This window comes from Balaenoptera acutorostrata, chromosome 3 (assembly GCF_949987535.1).
Source record: "Balaenoptera acutorostrata chromosome 3, mBalAcu1.1, whole genome shotgun sequence".
Taxonomy (NCBI): domain Eukaryota; kingdom Metazoa; phylum Chordata; class Mammalia; order Artiodactyla; family Balaenopteridae; genus Balaenoptera; species Balaenoptera acutorostrata.
In genome coordinates this window covers 95347167-95370181 of record NC_080066.1, presented here as the reverse complement: position 1 = coordinate 95370181, position 23015 = coordinate 95347167, and the positions used below count along the sequence as shown (strand labels likewise).

Sequence of the window (23015 nt, the reverse complement as noted above, 5' to 3'; positions counted from 1 at the left end):
ACTGGCTGATAACTAACTTAGAATATAGTTGCTGTGAATGCATCCATTATGCGAGGTTGTGTGCACCGGGAGGGGAGTATCTCCAAAATATTGGGTTAACAGGCATCACTTAAGGTATTTTGTTTGAATGGACTTAAAAAATTATGTCTGTTTTGATTATGACTTTTGCATTGTGTTTAGTTGGAATTTTTAAAATCTTTGGCTCTTAGTGGAATTTTCATTATTATATTACGGACTTTGAAAAGGCATAAATACATGAAAAGTTTACTAACTCTTTTGGGATACTCCATCCACTGATTTTCATCAGCAATAGCAGAGTACCATTGGAGAACAAAAAATTAATAGTCTTATTAATTCTGCTGTCACAATGATAGTTTCCTTGTTTATTTTACTCCAGCTCTTCAACTAGATTATTTTTCTTAGATTGTTGTAGAAGCCTAATCTTTCTAAATTGGCTACACAGAGGTTGAATTCTCTGCTTGTTCTTTTCCTTCCTCCTTGTTAATTGCTGAGTAAGCTGTCTTTAAACAGGCTCTAAGAAATCAGTATACAAGTTATGATAAATTGGCATAAATACGGTTTTAAGTCAGTTAGCTGAGTATATTATATTTAAATTTTTTGCCCCCCCCATTATTAAAGTGAAAAGTATCAAAATGAAAAAACATTTAGAAAATAGTGAAAAGTATCAAAATGAAAAAAAATCTTCCTAGTTTACTTTTAAACCTTTAGAAGTGATATGAACTACTTTTTTTCTTTCCTTTTCTTTTTTCTTTCTTTTTTTTAATATAGGAAGCTCTAGATATTCATGCAGTTGATGGAACAACAGAAGAATCCTCTAGTCTTCAGGCATCAGCCACAAATGACCCAGGTATTATATAATAGTAAAAAAGAGGAAGATTTTGGGAGTTTGGCTCTAGAAGTGAAAGATGCAATGTGTATTCGTCTGTAGTTATATAGTAGCTTATTTTATCATTGCTTTCTGAATAGGTTGCAGAGCAAGAATTTCCCAGTTGGAAAAGGAATTGATAGAAGATTTGAAGGCCTTGCGGCACAAGCAGGTTATACACCCTGGTCTTCAGGAAGGTATAATTCTCTAAAAAATATACAAGCCAATTTTTAATTTTGTTCTATTCTCTCCTTCCCCTGTCTTTCTCTTCTCCCCTCTTCCCTTTGCTCCTTCTCCTCTTTTTTCTGTTTTTCCTCCTTTCTTCCATCCTTGATTTCATTTCTTTCAGCCCCTCTCTCAGCTTGCATTTTTCTCTTTTCACTGTCCATGATTCTTTCCCTTAACTTAAAAACACATCTCTAGGTCTTTTTTATCCTAAGAGAAACCTTTCAAACTCTGAAGATACTGTCTTATCGTTGTGAAGCTGATATATTATGCATTAAAAAACGTATCATGATAAGAAAGTGGTGTTTTCTCTTTTCTTTCTTATAACCCAACTTTATTTACTTTAAATTTTGGTTGCTTTTGTTTCTGTGGGGTTTTTGAAGGTTTTTTGTTTTGCTTTTGGAGGGGAAGAGCCTACTTTTTGTGGTATACTTAGTAGTATATTTAACTGTAAAGAGAAGAATACTTACCTGTCTCATTGTGTGGCTGTAAAAATTTTATATATTTCATATTTTGATGGGGATTTAATTTAAAATTTTCATTATTACCTATTTTGTTGCCATAGTTTATCTTGGCCTTGATCATATCATTTAATCCTTTTTTTTTAAATAGCAAAATTTAGTATCCTTATTGCCATCATAGTTAACTACTGACTTCCCAATTTGCACTGTAAATGAATGACTGAAAGCCATGCCCCAATTTTTATTTTCCTTATACCTTTGATTTTAGGTGTGCTTCTTGGAGTAGTTTATTGAGTTTTTGACTGTTAGTCAATTTTCATGAGAGTCTAAGCATTGTATGCCAACAAACAAAACATTGATTTATAAAACAACCATTCAGTTTCTAAATTAAATGGTAGTACTTGAACTTTTGCTTTAATGAGGGACTGTGTGACAGTGTGATCTTAAAGTATGCAAATTTCAATCCAAGTGATAAGGACTGGGTACTGTGGATTGTAATGGAAAATCACAGTCACATCATAGTAGTCTTGCTGGTAATGTTTGCTGTCATTTATCGTAAGCTTTCACTTCTGCTATTTTATTTAGATAATATTCTCTTTTCTCTATCAGTTAAGTTGTCCTTTCTCCCCCCACTCCTCCATTTTTTTCTTAGGTACTCTGATAATATATAAATATTATAACATTTGTATTGCATTCTTTCAACCTAATCCCCCGTTTGTTTTATAGTCTTAGTTCTAGAGTTAAATATATTCAGTGCTCCCTGCTGGTCTTTTTGCTCTGGTTTGTTTGCTTATTTTTTCCTGTTTGGGTAAGGTTTGAGTTTTTTCCTTCCCTTATAGACATTTTAGTCAAATCTGTAATTTTTTCTTTTTGTGTATTGGGTGTTCAAAGTCAAATGCTTATGGAAACTAAGCAGGTAACATAAAGTGAAATTAGCCTGAATTTGGGGATGGTGTTGGACTCTGGTGGGCTGGAGCATAGGTTCCTGTTCTAAAAGGGCAGTCACATCAGTGGATTGTCAAATGGGAATGTAGGCTCAGTATTTTCAGAAATTCCCATTGTTCTGTAAAAGGTAAAGTCAGTATTTTTATGTAACGTGTTTCAGTTTTAAGTGGTGTCAGCTGATACAGTTTTTTGGGCAAAAAAGTGTGTGAGGCATCAGTTTTCACCTGCCATACAGATTATGCATTTGGTGTTCAAGTTTGTATTAATCCTCACATTGTTAAAGTTAATTCAACTACATTCTTATATAGTTTTACTTTTTTAAACAGTTAAATCTGTAATCCATGTGTCACTGTTCATAATCTATGACGTAAAGTTCTAGTTTGGATTTTTTTCTTTATTTTACTTTGGCAGATGTCTCCCTCATCCCCCAACCTTTGCTTCTTAAGACTTAAAATATTAAAAGAATTAAGTTAGTTTGGCTAAATATTTGTAGTAACTGATGGTTACCATATCAGTTGATGGTGCCAACTCCAAGTATCTGAAGATAATGAAAATATTCTTCCAGGTCCCTTTCTAAAAACTGATGCTTGAAGTAATTTATTAAGTTTCAATTCAGTAATGTCGTATTTCTTTGCTTTTCCATCAACTGTAGAGTTTCATTATTCTTTATAAAATAAGCACCTACAAATCCAAAATGTTTTTGAGATGAAAAAAGCTTGAAAAACTTGAAAAGCTTTTTCAGCTTGCTTTGAAATTGTGGAAGAAATGTTGATTAAGCCTGAGAAAATGTTCTTGTTGTTGTTGATAGTTTTGTTGCTAAAATAAAATAAGATTCTTAATTTTGTTTTCCACAGTATATTTTTTCTCCTATACTTTTCTTTGCTACATCCATATTGGTTTCGAAGTCCATCAACCTGAAATTATCATGTTTTTGATCTTTAAAGGTATTTTTGTAAAAGCTTTTCTGTTTCATTGCTACCAAGTCAATTCTATGTTAATTGTTAAGTGAATTTTTTGTTTTAGATAAGTTTTAGATTTGCAGAAAAATTGGGACCATAGTACAGAGAGTTCCCATATACTCAGCATCCAGCTTCTCCTGTTATTAACATCTAACATTAGGGCAGTACATTTGTTACAATTAGTGAACTAATATTGATATATTATTATTAACTAAAGTCCTTAGTTTATTCAAATTTCCTTAGTTAATTTTTTTTGTTCCAGGTTCTCATCTAGGAAATCACATTACATTTAGTAGTTGTGTGTCCTTAGGATCTTGTTGGCTGGGACAGTTTCCCAGACTGTTTTGTTTTTAATTAACTTGACAATTTTGAGGAGTACTGGTCAGGTATTCTGTAGAATGTCCCTCAGTTGGGATTTGTTTGATGTTTTTCTCATGGCTAGACTGGGATTATATGTTTATAGGAGGAAGACCACAGAGGTAAAGTGCCATTCTCACCTCACCTTATCAAGGGTACATATTATCAACATGATTTGTCACTGACTTTTTATGTTGCACTCTTTGGAAGTCACTGTGTAGTCCACACTTAATGAGTGGGAAGTTATGCTCCACTTTCTTGAGGATGGAGTATCTGCATAAATTACTTGGCATTCTTCTGCAACCAGAGATTTCTCTTTTCTCCCTCATTTTTATCCAATCATTTATTTATATCAGTGTGAACTCCTGTCAGTTTTAATGTTAAATTCCTTTATGATAATATTCTCAGAGCACTCTGCCTCTTTAGTTACTTAAAAAATACTCTGGACTGTTAAATCAATGGTTAGCTGGAGTTTTTCTTACATAAATGTCGAGTTTTCTGTTCTTTGTTGGCTAGTTATATAGGTATTCATTCCTCTGAGTTTATTTTTGTGGATACCTCCTATTTAAGTGGGTTTAGCTAGAGGCAGGCATTTTTGGCTACAGTTTATTGTCTTAGGTGACTCTGCTTTGAACCTAGAGGGTTATCTGTTTTCGTTTCTATCTTTATGGGTCTTTTTTTTAATGGTGTGATAATATTTCTTTAAGAAGTTGCTCCTAATATGGTGAAAAGACAAAAGAATTCAGGAGTATGATTTAGTTTAACTATCATGTGGAAAGGGTTTTATGCTTTTTGAGGGATATGCTAAGAATTATTTAACTATCTTATTTTTGCAAGATAAAGTTATTATCATTCATTTGAAAACCGACTGAGTCTGAGTCTCAAATATCTATTACTCAGGGAAGGATTTTCTTGAAGGGCAAACATTTCAAGATGTGCAGGTAAGCTAAATTGGGAATTACTTTGAGCAGTGTCCATGTGCCATTGACCTCTCAACTTTTAGGGCTTTAAAAAAATTGTAAGTATATTTAAAATAAATTTGGTCTTTTTGTTGATGTTTTTAGCATCACTTGGTGTCACTTTTGGGGGAAGGTGGCAGTTCAAAGTATAAGTAAATGCAGACAAGAAGATATGTAGGGAAAACAGTCTCTAAATTTGATTGTCTACCTATTTGGCTGTATGGGTACATTTTTAACGACTTAATTCCTTTCTTCTTTCTCTGTAGGCAGCTGTTCTGGCAGTTTTTGTCTATAATAATAGAGTACTTTTCTCTTTTCAAGGCACTACAGTATCTCATTTTATCCTTTGTTTAGGATTCTGTTTCACTTGCATTTCTGCAATATTTTGCTTTCTGGTTCCACTCTGCTCTCCCTCTCTGCCTTTCCTAGTTAATTCCTACTTATTCTAATTTAAGAATTACACTCTCTGTAAAGTTTTACCAGATTGCCTTGGGCTTTTCAAGTATCATTTGTTTCACCTCTTACAGTATTTTATCCTATTGTAACTACTAATGAATCAGTTGGGAAAACATAACACAAAAGCTCCTTGAGGTCTGGGAAATGTCTTTTATCTCTATCATCATCTATATTACAGAGCATTTCAAAGAGAAGGCACAGTTACTTCTTAAAACATGAAACTCAGTGTGGTGGATTGATATTATTATTTTTTGGATTGGTATTATTTCACTGATGAGGAAGCAGAAGCTAAGAGAAGTTTAGCCCAAAGACAAGATTAGAAACCACTTGTTTTGACTCATATTATTTTCTCCTCAGTTGATTGAAACATGAGGAAATAATATTTTATTGATGTAAATTTTAATCACATGTGATTAAAATAAACATGATAAAATGATATTTATTTTAAAGAACTAGAATTACAAACTAATTTATGTGGAGGATATACAAATTAGCCTTAAGAACTTGTTGTGGCTTGTAACCTGTGTACTGTCTTCACCTTTTAGGAAACCAGTACTATGTAAGCTTTTTATTGGAAACCTGTACCTATGACTTTAGTAGTTATTACTATGGTAGTTGATGCTTTGAATTCCTTTTGGTTTCAGTTCTGTTAAAATTTAAGTTAAATACTTTCTTGCTCAATAATATGAAGCCAGTAATTCACAAACAAGGAAATCCAAATTAGAAGATTGTCACTGGTAACAGAAAAAATGCAAATTTAAGAACAATAGGATATAGATTTATACCAGTAAGATTGGGACAATTTTAAAAGTCCAATGATATAAAATGTTGGAGAGGATGTGGATCAACAAGAACTCTTACACTATTGAAGGGAGTATAAATGGAGAGTAATTTGGCAATCTAGTGAACAGCTTCCCAACTAGAGCAGTGTTGCATGTGGTTATCCATGATTGTGTGACAGGTATGCTCTTGAGACACTGATCTCCTCAGAGTGGCCAGGCAAGACCAAGGGAAATTAATAACCATAGAACTGGTTGCCTCCAGCCATAAGCAGCCTCATGTTTATCCCAGTTTGTTATGTAATCATTGTTTTCTCGTATGCCATTACATAAGAAGGATTCAGAATAACTAGGTATGTCAGTTAGAATTCTTAATCGCAAACATGAGAATACACTCTATAGGTGAAATAGAATACAAATTTATTAAAGAATATCAGATGACTTACAGAGAGACAGAGAAAAGGAAAAATGCCCAAATAACATTCCCCAAGAGCTCATACCAGCAATCTCACAGCATTGGGCAATTACCACCATTTTCAATATGGACACTGAACACAGTATACTACAGCTAGGATGTTGGTTACTCTTCCCTCTAAAAGTTCTTAACTTGGCCAAACACTGTCACTCTCATTAACACAATTCTGCACAGTATTCCTTTCCTCATGGTGCTCTCTTCTAAATTGAAGCCTTTTATGGCTGCATCTGTGTTTTAACACCTCTTCCTTGAAGAGGTGGGGGTTATAATGTGGAAAAGTAATAGCTATAGGAAAGGTTCTCAGAATATTTTGGGCAGCCACATATATGTCAAACACAATATCCAGTAAATTGAAGATGAACATATCCCATTACATAGCAATTCCACTCTTGGGTAAATGCCATAAGGAAAAGCTGAATGCACTAGAGAAGCTTTCATACATGTTCATGTGTGTGATGTACATTCTTGTACAAGATGTACAGTTATACTGCAGCATTTTTGTAATAGTTTAAAATAGGAAACAATTCTCATTAAGAGGAGAATAGTTAATAAATTGGAGTAATTCATAATCTGGAATAGTGTACAACAGTGAAAATAAATCATGCAGAGATAAATGTGTCAACATAGACAGATCTTAGATGTAAAATGTTAAGCAAAAAACAAAAAAAAAGATATGTAAAATAAATGTTTTCCCAAAAGATTGCCTCTTAACCTACAAATAAGCCATAGTATTTATAAGCTCCATTAACCATAAATATCAGTAATAATAACTAAAGAATTAGTAGCCTTAATTAGGCCAGAACCACAGACTATGGCAAGTTTGTATTAGAGGTCCTAGAAAATCTCTGGGCTACAAAGCATTAAAGTACAAAAGATCTGAATCCTGCTATGTTTATGTATTAGTTATCTATTGTTGCTTAACAAATTACCACAAACTTAGTACCTTAAAACAACACATTTACTATCTCAAAGTTCTATGGGTCAGGTGTTTGGGCATGGCTTAACTGGGTCTTCTTCTTAGGGTCTCACAAGGCTGCAATCAAGATGTCAGAACTGGTTCCTCATCAAAGGCTTGACTGGGGAGGGATCTGCTTCCGGTTTCCCTCAGATTGTTGGCAGAATTTATATCCTTGTAGCTCTAGCAGGATGGGTGATACACTTACTCTTATATTATCTCATACACATAATCATGTATGTACATCCTGCCCCTTTTGCCACATTCCATCAGTTAGAAACAAATCACAGGCCTCACCCACACTCAAGAAGGGAAGGGGACGAATATGCAAATATGTAATACCCAGGAGGTGAGGATCATGAGGCCACCTTAAAGTCTGTCTGTCACTTTCAATTTTTATTTCATCATTTCTGTTCTCCACTTTTTCTTGATCTCTATTATCCCCCTACCTCACCCCACCCCACCCCCCAACCAAAGATTAAAAAAACCATAATGATTTGTGGTCCTTTTTTCTTGTAGTTGGCTTAAAATTGAATTCAGTGGATCCAGCAATGAGTATTGATCTTAAATACTTGGGAGTACAGCTACCTTTGGCTCCAGCCACTAGCTTTCCTTTCTGGAACCTTACAGGAACCAACCCTGCCTCACCTGGTGAGTGCGTAGCATTTGTAAAGTCAAACAAATTTGTGATAAAAATAAAATGCTACCGTTGTTACAGACATACAGGGTACTCTAATGTAGATCTTTTATCTAGTGATGAGTCTTAATGATGATTTATACATTTTAGATGAAATTTTAGTAGCTAATTAGATATTAAATATTGGCTTGCTAGAATTTTGATCATCTTTTTTACTTTTTCTTTTATAGATGCTGGATTTCCCTTTGTTTCTAGGACAGGGAAGACTAATGACTTCACCAAGATCAAGGGATGGAGGGGAAAGTTTCATAGTGCTTCTGCATCTAGGAATGAAGGTAATCAGCTTTTTAAAAACTTATAAATACATTCTGAAACGTGGCCAAAGACTTTTGTTAAAAGTAAGCCTTGGTTGTTTCTCTTTATCTCCTTTCCATGCTTTAAAGTAAACTGAAAATAATTGTCTTGGCTGTTTTTGTTCATTTTCTGTGTCCCATAGTCCCCATCCTGGGGTTCAGTCGCTAACCATATCAAGCTTAAATAATCCTTGCAGCCTTTTCAAAGTGCACTTCCTTTTGGTTCCTACAGTTATAAAAAGCATCATTCTCAAGCATTATTTCAGAACTGTGTGCTTCAGAGCTGTATGGTGATTCCCAATAGCATTGTAGTACTTCAAAATAAACTTCTAAATCCAATCTAAAATCTAAATTTTGACTGTATGCTTATTGGTCTCCTTTCTTAGTGCTTTTCCTTTCCATTACACTTGCTTGCAGTTACACTCTAGCCAGATAAATTTACCATTTGTCCAATATAGTTTTTCTCATCTTTGAATCTTTATAGTATTATAATAGTGTAATGCTTGTCTTTCTACTAAACTTGCTTTTTCTTGTTCCATAAAAACTAAATTTTATACTCCTCCTTTTGTGCCCTTATCCTCTTCCCTTGTGTTTTGTGTCAGAATCCAGGTATTGCAATCCCTTAAGTAACCTCTTGGTACTCTGTTGAGGTCAAATTTAAGTATATTTTTTGCGTTTATGTTTTTACTTATGTCTCATCTCTATACTAAGGTCATAAGAGGTTGTCGACTCTTAGTGTTAATTATTACTATTGTTAGCATTTTGCAAAATGTTAAATATATGTAATAAGATAATTTTAGATAATGGACTTTAATGTAATTGGTATATGACATTCAGTGTCTTTACTTGGCTTTATATTTTATATTTTTCCTTACTTCTGAGGAGGGATAGTTTGGAAGATTTAGTAGCTTATAAATTCCTGGCCTTTTTTTTTTAAATTTATTTGATTAATTTATTTATTTTTGGCTGCGTTGGGTCTTCGTTCCTGCGCGCGGGCTTTCTCTAGTAGCAGGGAGCGGGGGCTGCTCTTCGTCCCGGTGCACGGCCTTCTCATTGCGGTGGCTTCTCTTGTTGCAGAGCATGGGGTCTAGGCGCGCAGGCTTCAGTAGCTGTGGCACGTGGGCTCAGTAGCTGTGGCTCACGGGCTTTAGAGCACAGGCTCAGTAGTTGTGGCGCACGGGCTTAGTTGCTCCGTGACATGTGGAATCTTCCCGGACCAGGGCTCGAACCCGTGTCCCCTGCATTGGCACGCGGATTCTTAACCACTGCGCCACCAGGGAAGCCCCTGCTCCTGGCCTTTTTAAGTATATTTTTCTATAGATATAAAGATCTGTCCTAGATTTAAGTATCTGTGTCTCTTTATTTCTAGGTGGAAATTCAGAAGGTTCATTGAAAAACCGTTCTGCTTTCTGCAGTGATAAGCTGGATGAGTACTTGGAAAATGAAGGCAAGCTGATGGAAACAAGCATGGGTTTCTCTTCTAATGCTCCCACATCTCCTGTGGTATACCAGCTTCCCACCAAGAGTACCAGCTATGTTCGAACGCTTGATAGTGTACTGAAGAAGCAATCTACCATTTCCCCTTCTACCTCTTACTCTTTGAAGCCTCATTCTGTACCCTCTGTCTCTCGAAAGGCAAAGTCTCAAAACAAACAGGCACCTTTCAGTAGCCGAACTAAATCATCTTATAAATCCATTTTACCATACCCTGTTTCACCAAAGCAGAAACATAGTCATATTATTCCGGGAGATAAGGTTACCAAGAATTCTTCAACCACCATCTCAGAAAATCGGGTGAATAACTTGGTTGTGCCAACTTTAGATGAAAATACATTTCCAAAGCAGATTAGTTTGCGGCAGGCACACCAACAGCAGCAGCAGCAACAGGGAACTCGCCCTCCAGGATTGTCTAAATCTCAAGTGAAGCTAATGGATCTGGAAGACTGTGCACTTTGGGAAGGAAAACCAAGGACCTATATCACTGAAGAGCGAGCAGATGTATCCTTAACAACTCTGCTTACGGCTCAAGTAAGTATCTGTTGTTTTCCAGAAGCATATTAGTCTTGGCTAGAGAGAATTAGGTAGTCAGGAGAAATGGGAATGGGGCTTTTTGGCAGGAGGATGGGGCTTTTAGTTACCTTAGTGACAACTAAGGAAATGTCTTCCATGTTTGTTCTTCTTTATCAACTAGACACCATGTGTAGATTCCTCCTGCCAGCAGAGGGAGACTGTACAATTGTGCTTTTGAATTGTCCCTCTCCTGTGTAAAGGCAGCTGGCCATTCTGAACTTTTCTAATTTCATTCTCCAGCATGTGGTCAAGTGCGTTTACTGATCTTGTTAAAACAGCTTTAAAAACTCCGCTTAAATGGTATTAAATCCCAGAAAAATCCCCCAAATTATAAACCTACAGAGAAAAAGTTTTTGTCTTTCTTAAAATTTTATATTAAGAAATTTTCATTAATTGTTGATTCACCTGTGTTAGCAGCCTCAGTGCATGTGAAATGATACAGCAGCATGTGGGTAATTTTTTTGTCATGAAATTTCTGTACTTTACTTTCCATTTTTTAAATTCTGTGACTAAATTCTAGAGCTGAAGATCATCAGGTGTTGGGACAAAATACAGATTGTGTCCTTTATAATCAATCATTCCTAAAGACTTTTATGCATGTATTATAATGTTCTCTTTTTATTAATTATTAATTAATTATTAATTATCATAGAGCAGGGGTCAGTAAACTATTTATGTAAAGGGGCAGATAGTAAATATTTTAGGCTTTGCAGGCCATACAGTCTCTGTTGCAGTTACTCAGCTCTGCTACTGTAATGCCATAGATGTTATGTAAATGAGTGAACCTGGCTGTGTTCCAATGAAACTTCAGTTAGGAAGTAGGCTGGATTTGGCCCATGGGCCTTAAGTTTGTCAACCCCTGCTATAGAACATTATGCATGATTTCTATTGAGAATACGTTCATCCTTGTTGATATTTTGGCTCATAATTAATTAAACTATTTATTCTCTTTCTTGTCTGTGCTATGCATTAGAATGGGAGATTGCTTAGAGTTCTGTTTATATTCATGTTTTGTCCTTTGAATCTGCACTAATCTCGTACTGTTAGTACTGAGTGCTCAGAGTTGGAGAAGGCAGACCAGTATATGACTGTAAGTTGTTAGGGGATGATTTAGTAGATTTATAATATTCTACTTTAACTTTAGGCATCTCTCAAAACTAAACCCATCCACACGATCATAAGGAAACGAGCGCCTCCATGCAACAATGACTTCTGTCGATTGGGTTGTGTATGTTCAAGTCTAGCTTTGGAGAAGCGCCAGCCTGCTCACTGCCGCCGACCAGACTGCATGTTTGGCTGCACTTGTTTGAAAAGAAAAGTTGTACTTGTTAAAGGGGGATCCAAAACTAAGCATTTCCAGAGGAAGACTGCTCATCGTGATCCAGTATTTTATGATAATTTGGGAGAGGAGCAAAGAGAAGAAGGAGAAGAGGGAGTCAGGGAGGAGGAAGAACAATTGAAAGAGAAAAAGAAGAGAAAGAAGCTAGAATACAGTGAGTATTAATTGAGAGTTAAAACAGTGTAGTTTTTTTTTTTTTTTTTTTAAAGAAAAGTATGGTTATTTCGGGACTTCCCTGGTGGTTCAGTGGTTAAGACTCTGTGCTCCCAAGGCAGAGGGCACGGGTTCAATCCCTGGTTGGGGAACTAAGATCCCGCATGCCACACGGTGTGGCCAAAAAAAAAAAAAAAAAGAGAAAAGAGGAAAAGTATGGTTATTTGAAAACGTATTTCAAATATTACTTACTTTAATCCTAATCAATGATCTCATAAAAATTTCTTATTATCCTTAAAATGCTCTTTCTATATGGCACGTGCAACATACACACAACTGCGCACGCATGCCTTTTTTTAAATTGAAATTTTCTCTTGAAGATAGCTTTTTTGTGCTAAATTTGAATCATTCTCTTATTTGGATTTTCAGAATGCCTTTGAGTCTTCATCTTTTTTTCCGTGTGTCTTGCCCCGACTCCCTCACTTCACGGCCCCCATGTTCTTTGAATATACATATGATCATGGTAATCCATCATTTTCTTTTTTTCCCCCAAGCTGAATTTAGGTATAATTGACAAATTGCACATAAAATGTACAACATGATGATACGGCATATGTATACTTTGTGAAATAATTACCACAATCAAGTCAGCCAGCACACGTCATTTTATTTTCTAAAGGAAGAAGTTTACAGAAAGACCTTCTGGTCATGGTTTGAGCCATTCATCAGTTGGTTGGAGATCTGGGGACAGAATAAGGGCATAACTGAGTTGAGCATTACGTACTCTTTTGAAAAGCTTATTTTTCCTTTTTAGTATAATGTTATGTAGATTCAAGTTACATATTTCATTTTTGACTTTTTTTCCTTCCTATTATATCTTTTTGTTTTGTTTAAATAGACTGACTATAATTTTACCATGTAATTGAAGAGTTCCTTGCTTCTTAGTTTATTAGAGGATTAATACTCCATTTTTGGCAGTTTATATTTACATTTGTTAATTGCTTGCCATGTACTTACTTCAGTTAGATTGGATGATTAATATTTTTACATATATTCTTCCAAGATTTTCTATTAATCCACTTGTGTGCATATGTATATATATTTTTATAGAAATGGAACTACTGTGTATGTGGTAACTTTTAGAAATTTCATATCATAAAGTCATGTTCTGCTTTCCATATTAACAAGTGCAGCTCTATATTATAATTTTAGTTTTAATACCTTCATATTATTACAGTCCTTTTGGCTGGACATTTAACCTTGTTGGGTTTTCAAACAGTACAGTGATGAACATCCATGTTCAGTATAGGCTATTAAAAGTGGAATTGCTGTGACAATGAGTGCTTTTTAAACATTTCTAAATGTTGCTAGAATTATACCAACTACACATTTACCAGTATTTGGATAGTGCCACTTATATATTCTTTCCTTCCTTCCTTCTTTCTTTCTTTCCTTTCCTTCCTTCCTTCCTTTCTTTCTTTTTCTTTCCTTCCTTCCTTCCTTCCTTCCTTCCTTCCTTCCTTCCTTCCTTCCTTCCTTCCTGTGTTGGGTCATTGTTGCTACGCGCGGGCTTTCTCTAGTTGCAGCGAGCGGGGGCTACTCTTTGTTGCAGTGCGCAGGTTCCTCATTGCGGTGGCTTCTCTTGTTGCGGAGCACGGGCTCTAGAGCACGTGGGCTTTAGTAGATGTGCCTGGGCTCAGTAGTTGTGGCTCGTGGGCTCTAGAGCACAGGCTCAGTAGCTGCGGTGCATGGGCTTAGTTGCTCCGTGGCATGTGGGATCTTCCCGGACCAGGGCTCAAACCTGTGTCCCCTGCATTGGTAGGCAGATTCTTAACCACTGCGCCACCAGGGAAGCCCACTTCTATATTCTTAACATTGGATATTCAAACTAATAGGCAGAAATTGATGTCTTAAATTTATATTTCTTCAGTGATAGGTTCATTATTTGTCATAAACTTTCTTCTGTAAATTGCTTTTTAAAACTCTTTGCTAACTTTTATTGGCGTGGCTTTGTTTTTTTCCCCATATGTTTCCCAGAGTTTTATTTTTTTCCAGGTTGTAATTTTGTAATTTATATTTTAATTTTGTTCAAAGGTCTTCCCACCTCCCCTGACAAAGGAAAATCAGAGATGGTTAAGTCTGGTGGTCTCTTCTTTTTAAGGTTTTGGTTCTTTGGAATCTTACATAGAAAGTCTTTCTCTATCCTCAAGATTTAAAAATATTTAGATTAATACATGGGCTTAAAAAATTAAATTGTTAATATATTTGGAATTTATTTGATGTGAGATTTGTCGTAGGGCTTCATTTTTCCCCCAAATGGCTAGCTGGTTGTACCATCACTTGTTGAGAATAAATACTTTCCCTACTGGTTTAAAATGTCACCTATGATAAAGGAAATTAAAATATACCAATGTTTGGGTCTGTTTTTGGTTTCTGCTCTCCATTTTGTGACCAGTGCCAGGCTGTTTTAATCGGTATTTCAGTGTTTAAATAAGGTATTGCCTTCATATACCTAAATGATCTTTCTGTAAATATGATTTAAAAGGTTTAAAATGAAATATAATACAAAATTATTAATTTAGTTTTATCCATATCTCCTTATTGAGTTTATTCCCATCCTGCGCTTACAGCAACACTTTTCCATTTCAAAGCAACAGAAATAAGTTACAAAAGCCACAGCAGTAGGAATACTGTGTATCTGTTAGGTTTATTACTTTGCTTTCTTGGTAGAGTCTTTACCCTGTGTCTTAATCAGAGTTAAACTCCAGAAGGCAGCCAATTATCATAGTATATTTGGGTTTTCTCACTGGTATAGTCCTTACTGAAAGACATAGTCTACGATGCTCTAGGAGCCATTAATTTTCTTGTACTGTTAGGGGACAGTGAGGAAAGGAGGGAAGATATTTGTGTTATGATTGCTCTGTAAAAGGAGTAGAAATAGCGAAGAGTTCTTGGAGACAGAAATGTTGCTGAGACCGAAAACAAACAAAAATAAATACAAAAACTGGAAGAAGTTGAAGAAATCTATCAGTATGTTTTGCAAAAAGATAGGAGGAAAACGAGAAAAAAAATTGCTGTGATTTAAAGGAGTTGGAGAAAGTGAGGAGAGAAATGGAAGAGAGAAATTACTCAAAGAAATGATGGTGGAGGCACTTCCCTGGCGGTCCAGTGGTTAAGACTCCGTGCTTCCATTGCGGGGGGCGAGGGTTTGATCCCTGGTCAGGGAACTAAGATCCTGTATGCTGTGCAGCATGGCCCCCCCCCCCCCCAAAAGAAATGATAGAAAATGTCTCGGAGCTGAAAGACATGACACTTCTGATTTTAAGGGCCCACTGAATACCAGGCAGAAATAATTTTAAGGTGACTCTATCTAGACACATTCTTCTGACGTTTCAGAGCATTGAGGGTGAAGAAGATATCCTGAACTCTTTTAAAGAGAAGGCACTTTTCCTAGGAAGGATTTAGAATCAGTGTGATATCAAAGTAACACAGGACGTTTGAATCATTGTTTCTAAAATCAGAGTCTAGGGACTTACCTGGTGGTCCAGTGGTTGAGAATGCGCCTTCCAATGCAGGGGATGCAGGTTCGATCCCTCGTCGGGGAGGATCCCGTATGCCGTGGGGCAACTGGAAGCCCGTGCACCACAACTACAGAGCCCACTCGCTCTGGAGCTCACGCACCACAACTAGAGAGGAGCCCACGTGCCGCAGCGAGGAGCCTGCGCACTGCAATGAAAGATCCTGTGTGATGCAACTAAGACTCGACTAAGCCCCCCACCAAAAAAAATAAAATTAGAGTCAAGTGGGGATTGGATGAATTTTTAACCTAGCACTCTTGGCCAAATTATAAACCATAATTTATAATTATGCATGAGATAGAGATATATTAAAACATACAATCAGGATGCAGGAAGTTGATCTCTTACAGACTCCTGGTGAATTTCTTGAGGTTGTGCTCCAGAAAATGGAAAACAAAAAATTCAAGAAGCATGAGATAACATCTGGTGAATTGTGGACCCGGCCCAAGAGGGGGAGAAAACAATCTTAGGATGACAACTACAAAGCAAGACTAGAAAGCAAGTAGTCTAATTTAAAGTAGAAAATCTAAAGATGCTGAGAAGACTATCTTTAAGAGAATATTAGGTTTATTTTAAGAAATGACATCGTTAAGAACCTGGATGATTAATGTTTAGGTGAAGATTCACGCCACCTTCATCAATTAAAAAAACAATTAAGAACACTGGAAGGAAAAAATTTGTACAGGAAAATTATGGTCCAACTATGAACCAATACAATTTTTGGTAAAATTTTGAGCAATTAAGAGTATAAGAAAAGAGAATCTGTTGGTCAGTTTCAACAAATTTAGTGGTATAGAATTACATTTTCTTCCTCTAAGGGGTCAGTCACATTAGTTGATTCTACAAGGATTGATCACATAAGCATAATTTTGTAAGCAAATGTATTGGTATTTCGATTATTAGAATTGGCATATACAAATTGCTAAAGTTCCAAATAGAATTTTAGAACAGAAATCAGTACAATAAACCATGACAATGTGAAAGTAGCGCTATAGCCGACAGAAGATGAAAGGTGGAGCAAGTTTAGGATGCTAATTTCCTTATCGTTCATCACACTTGAGTCCTTAGCCACTGCTAAATCATGGAGTTGAGGGGAGGTGTTTGATTTAGGATTATTGAGGTAACCACCAAAACTAAACACAAATGGTTGAAAGTAGTCAGTCGTGGGGACTGTGACACTGGGTAGGGTGGAAGGAAGACTTGCCTTTCATTTTTGTGTCATTTTGTACAGCTTGAATTTTTTCGTGTTTGTGTATTTATTCTGTAGTTAATGTATAAATTAAAAATTAGTGTTTTTAATGCATGAAGTCTAGGCATTTGATGATAACTTTTTTTGTCATTGTAATAGACTTAAAAATTGTTCTGCCATTAGTGGCCCATTAATCCATTGATGTGAACAGAGGGATACTAACGTTATTAGACAGTCTTTGTGAAGAGCACTGTATAAGGGTATGTCATTTAAATCTTGCAACCTTTTGTGATAAGGAGGTTTCTCCATTTTACAGATACACTAACCGAGTGCTTAGAGTGTTTAAGTGACTTCTTCCTCAAGGTCACATTGCTGTTAAGTGAGCGGTAGGGATTTGAACCCAAGTTTTCCAAGTCTTTGTGTTTTTTCTACTGTGTAAGATACAATTTCTGAAATTTGGCCTTCACTCTTATCACCTATTTACTCTTTCATTTGTCTAAAAATACTGCAGGTGGTATTGATATAAAAGTACTGTGCTTAGCTGCTGCGGGTTGTACCATGACAAAGGATTAAAAATCTGGTGTTCCTCCTTTCTCAGACCACTTAGAATTTTGTTGGAGATGTATACCTACGAGTCATCAATAAAATTGATATCTGTAGGAAACTGATTAGGAAAAAAGAACACAAAAATTACCAATATCAGGGATGAGAAGTAATATTACTGCAGACTTTAAAAGGATAATAAGGAAATATTAGGAACAATTTTATGCCAATTAATTGGACAACTTAGATGAAATGAACAGATTTTTTGAAAGATACAAAGCTACCAGACTCACTTAAGAAGAAATAAGTAATTGCTTAGCCCTGTACCTGTGAACTTGTAGTGAAAACTCCCACAATAATGACACCAGTTCCAGATGTCTTCATGGTTAATTCTACAAAACTGTTTAAGGAAGAAATAATATCCAGTCTACACAAACACTTCTGTAAAATGGTTTTATTCTATGAGACCAGCATTACCCTGATACTCAAACTAGGAAAAGACATTACAATAGAACTGTAGTAATACCCCTGAGGGATGGATATATATATATATATATATATATATATATATATATATATATATATATATATATATATATATATAAATTATAAATGAAAATTTAGCAAATCAAATCCAAGAGTATATTTGAAGGATAGTACATCACGGCCTAGTGGGATTTATTCCAGGTCCGCAGGGTTAATTTAACACCTGAAAATAATCACTGTAGTTCACCATTACCGTAACAGACTTTTTTTTTTTAAATTTTTATTTATTATTTATTTTTGGCTGTGTTGGGTCTTTGTTTCTGTACGAGGGCTTTCTCTAGTTGCGGCAAATGGGGGCCACTCTTCATCGCGGTGCGCGGGCCTCTCACTGTCGCGGCCTCTCTTGTTGCAGAGCACAGGCTCCAGACGTGCAGGCTCAGTAGTTGTGGCTCACGGGCCTAGTTGCTCCGCGGCATGTGGGATCCTCCCAAACCAGGGCTCGAACCCGCGTCCCCTGCATTGGCAGGCAGACCCTCAACCACTGCGCCACCAGGGAAGCCCCGTAACAGACTTTTTAAAAAATGCCATGTGATGATTTCAATAGATATTTTGAAAAATTGACAAAATCCATTCCTGGTAAAAGTTCTTAAGCACGCTAGGAATAGAAGGAGACTTCCTCAACCTGATAAGGAGCATCTATAAAAAACCCTACAGGGACATCGCTGGTGGCGCAGTGGGTAAGACTTTGCACTCCCAATGTAAGGGGCCTGGTTTCGATCCCTGGTCACGGAACTAGATCCCACATGCATGCTGCAAGTAAGAGTTCGCATGCCACAACTAAGGAACCCAAGTGCTGCAACTAAGGAGCCCGCGAGCCCCAACTAAGACCCGGCACAACCAAATAAATAAATAAATATTATAACACAAACAAAAACAAAAAACAAAAACTCTACAGCCAACATACTAATGGTGCTGAGTGCTTTTCCCCAGAGATGAGGAGTGAGGAATATTGTCCTCTTTCATCATGTCTATTTAACATCATACATTCTAGCCAGTGCAGTAAGGCATGAAAAAGAAAATGCATCCAGGTTGGAAAGGAAGAAATAAAATTGGCTTTTTCATAGATAGGGAAATTCTAGGGAATCTACAAAAAAGCTACTAGAACTGTAAGTTAGTTTAGTGAGGTCACAGCATACAACAATATCAGTATACAGTGTATTTGTATATATACCAATGAACAACTGGAAATTGGAGTTAAAAATACCATTTAAAGAACATACAAAGAAATGAAATGCTTAAGGATAAATCTAACAAAAGTTGCAAAAAAAAACCCACTTTATACTAAAAAGTGCTGAGAGCACTTTAAAAGATCTAAGTAAATGGAGAGGTACACAGTTTTCATGCATCAGAGGACTCTGTTGGTGAGATACAGTTTTCCTCAGATTGATTTATAAATTTGATGCTGTTCCAATCAAAACCTCAACAGACTTCTTCTGGTAGAAATTGGTGAGTTGTTTCTAAAATTTATATGGAAAACAAAGGACTTAGAATAGTCCTTTAATAAATAACTTTGATAAAGAACATAGTTGATAGACTTACACTACCTGATTTTAAGACTTACTATAAAGGTGATGTAGTTGGGATAAAGAAAAAGAGATTCACATACCTCATTTTATTGCACTTGGCTTTATTGTGCTTTGCAGATACTGCAGTTTTTATAATTTATTTATTTTTGGGTGTGTTGGGTCTTCGTTTCTGTGCGAGGGCTTTCTCCAGTTGCGGCAAGCGGGGGCCACTCTTCATCGCGGTGCGCGGGCCTCTCACTGTTGCAGCCTCTTGTTGTGGAGCACAGGCTCCAGATGCGCAGGCTCAGCAGTTGTGGCCCACGGGCCCAGTTGCTCCGCGGCATGTGGGATCCTCCCAGACCAGGGCTCGAACCCGCGTCCCCTGCATTGGCAGGCAGACTCTCAACCACTGCGCCACCAGGGAAGCCCCTGCAGTTTTTATAAATTGAAGGTTTGTGGCAATCTGGCGTCCAGCAAGTCTGTTGGCACCATGTTTTCCAGCAACATATGCTCCCTTCGTGTCTTTGTGTCATAGTTCGGTAATTCTCACAATATTTCAAACTTTTTCATTATAATTACACTTGTTTTGGTGATCCTTGATCAGTGATCTCTGATGTTACTAATGTAATTGTTTTGGGGCTCTATGAATTGCACCGATATAAGATGGCAAATTTAATAAATGTTGTGTGTGTTCTGACTACTCTAGCTACTGGCTCTTTCCCATCTCTCTGCCTCTCCTTGACCTCCCTATTTCCTGAGACACAACAATATTGAAATAAGGCCGATTAATAACCCTACAATGGCCTCTAAGTTTTCAAGTGAAAGGAAGAGTCTTACATCTCTCATTTTAAATCAAAGTTGCAAACGATTAAGCTTAGTGAGGAGGGCATGTCAAAAGCTGAGATGGGCTGAAAGCTAGGCCTGTTGCACCAAACAGTTAGCCAAGTTGTGAATGCAAAGGAAAAGTTCTTGAAGGAAATTTAAAATGCTACTTCAGTGAACACATGAATAATAAGAAAGCGAAACAGTCTTATTGCTGACATTCAGAAAGTTTAAGTGGTTTGAATAGAATATCAAACCAGTCACAACATTCCCTTAAGCCAAAGCCTAATCCAGAGCAAGGCCCTAACTCTCTTCAATTCTATGAAGGCTGCTGAGAGAGGTGAAGAAGCTGCAGAAGAAAAGTTTGAAGCTAGCTGTGGTTGGTTCTTGAAGTTTATGGAAAGAAGCTGTCTTCAGTAACATAAAAGTGCAAGGAGAAGCAGCAAGTGCTGATATAGAAGCTGCAGCAAGTTATCCAGAAGATCTATCTCACATAATTAATGAAGGTTGCTACACTAAACTACAGATTTTCAATGTAGGCGAAACAGCATTATGAAGGAAGAAGATGTCATCTAATACAATTCTGTTAGTTTTTGCATCACGTATTTTGGTGGTCTGTCATTAGGTGTGTAAATGTTTGTGATAGTTATTTCTTCTGGATGGATTGAACCTTTTATTAATATATAATGTCCTTCTTTGTCTCTTGCAACCTTTTTTGATTTAATGTTTACTTTGTCTGATCTTGGTATAGCCATCCCTGTTCTCTTTTAGTTATTACTTGCATGGAATATCATTTTCCATCCTTTCACTTTCAACCTGTTTATATCTTTGGCTCTCAAGTGAGTCTCTTGTACACAGGGTGTAGTTGGATCATGCGTTTTTTTAATTGATTCTGCCGATCTTTCTTTTGATGGGAGAATTTAATCTATTTACATTTAAAATAATTATTGATAAGGAGGGACTTCTGTCATTGTGCTGTTTGTTTTCTATATGCCTTAAAACTCTTTAGTTCCTCATTTCCTACATTACTGTATTATTTTGTGTTTAGTTGATATTTTGTTGTGAAATGTTTAAATTTTTTCCTCATTTCCTTTACGGGTATTCTATAGCTATTTTTTTGTGGTTACCATAGGGGTTACATTTACCATCCTGAAGTTATAACATTCTAATTTGAATTTATACCAACTTAACTTGAATAACAGAAAAACTCTTCTCCTTTATAGCTGTGTTTCCATATCTTTTGGTTGTTGATGTCACAGTATTACATATTTATACATTGTGTCTTCAAAAACATAAATAATTTTTTAAAGTGCCTTAATTCTTAAATTATGTAGAAAACAAGATTTGGAGTTATAAACTAAAAATACAGTAATGCTAACTTTCATAGTAATGATTTTTTCCCTTTAAATGTATTACTCTCTCAAATCCTGTAGAAAATGGAAAGTGCAGTTACAAACCATTGTTATAATAATACTGGCTTTTATAATTGCCCATGTATTTACCTGTAGTGAGATCTTTATTTTTCCATATAAGTTTGAATTATTGTCTAGTGTCCTTTCATTTCACCTTGCAGAACTCCCTTGAATATTTTTTGCAGGCAGGTTTAATGGTCATGAACTACCTCAGCTTTTGTTTATCTGAGAATTTAATTTCTCCCTCACTATTGAAGGACAGTTTTGCCACATATAGGATTTTAGCACTTTGAATAGATCAGCTCACTCTCTGGTGGCTTCCAAAGTTTCAGATGAGTAATCTGCTCATATTTCTATTGAGGATCCCTTGTGATGATTCGTTTCTTGCTGCTTGTCTTTCTCTTTTGAAAGTTTGATTGTAATGTGTCTCAGTGTGGGTCTCTGTGAGTTCATCTTGGAATTTGTTGGGCTTTCTGGATGTTTATATTCATGTCTTTCCTTGAAGTTTGAAAGTTTTCAGCTGTTATTTCTTCAGATGTTCTCTCTGCCCATTTTTCTCTTCTCTCTCTGGAATGCCTGTGAAGCCTATATTGGTCCACTTGATGGTATCACACAGGTCCTTAGGCTCTATTCACTTGTCTTTAATCTCTTTTATTCCTGTTCCTCAGACTCCATGATTTCCATTGTCTGATCTTCAAGTTCACTGATTCTTTCTTTTGCCTGTTCAAATCTGTCTTTGAATCCCTCTAGCTAATTTTTCATTTTAGTTACTGTACTTTCCAGCTCCAGGATTGCTTTTTGGTTTCTTTCAGGTTTTATGTCTCTTTATCAGTATTTCCATTTTACTCACACATTGTTTTCTTGACTTTCTCCACATCTTCCTTTATTTTTTTGAGTATCTTTAAGACAGTTGTTTTAAAGTCTTTGGTATATCTGTCATTAGGTCCTTTTCAGGGACAGTTTGTTGATTATTTTTTTCCTTTGAATTGGCCATACTTTCTTGTTTCTTTGTATGCCTTGTGATGTTTTGTGGAACACTGGACATTTGAGTCTAATAATGTGGTAACTCTGGAAATCAGATTCTCCTTCCTCAGGGTTTTCTGTTTGTTTGTTTTGTTATTGGTTTTGTTTTTTTGATTGTTGTAGGCTGTCTTTGTGCCAAGGATCAGCCTGAGGTGTAAACTTAAGGTATTCTCAGGTCTTTTTTGAGCCTTTCATTGGGCATGCATAGTCACTTTCTAATTTTCCTCATATATGCAGGGTTTTGGTTTTTTTGTTCTGTTTTGTTTTTTGGTTTTTTTTAGCATTCTAGTCTTTAGTGTCTGACTCCCAAAAAGGAGAAAAAGTGAAAAATGAAGAGGAGAAAAGGGTGCTGTCCATTTAAATCCCCTAGAAGTTACTTAAGACAAAG

The 23015-nt window shown here is 36.2% G+C and overlaps 1 protein-coding gene across 20 annotated transcripts in view; it reads left to right on the top strand.

Moving 5' to 3' along the window:
• The window catches only part of MGA (MAX dimerization protein MGA), a 161502-nt gene that overhangs the window by 101142 nt on the left and 37345 nt on the right, over positions 1–23015 (top strand). For all 20 annotated transcript variants that reach the window (XM_057543993.1, XM_057543992.1, XM_057543999.1 and 17 more), the window contains exons 4-9: positions 790–868; positions 988–1083; positions 7977–8108; positions 8325–8429; positions 9817–10475; positions 11662–12010. In XM_057543993.1, the coding sequence (XP_057399976.1) occupies positions 790–868; positions 988–1083; positions 7977–8108; positions 8325–8429; positions 9817–10475; positions 11662–12010 (1420 nt within the window). The remainder of the gene's footprint in view (positions 1–789; positions 869–987; positions 1084–7976; positions 8109–8324; positions 8430–9816; positions 10476–11661; positions 12011–23015) is intronic.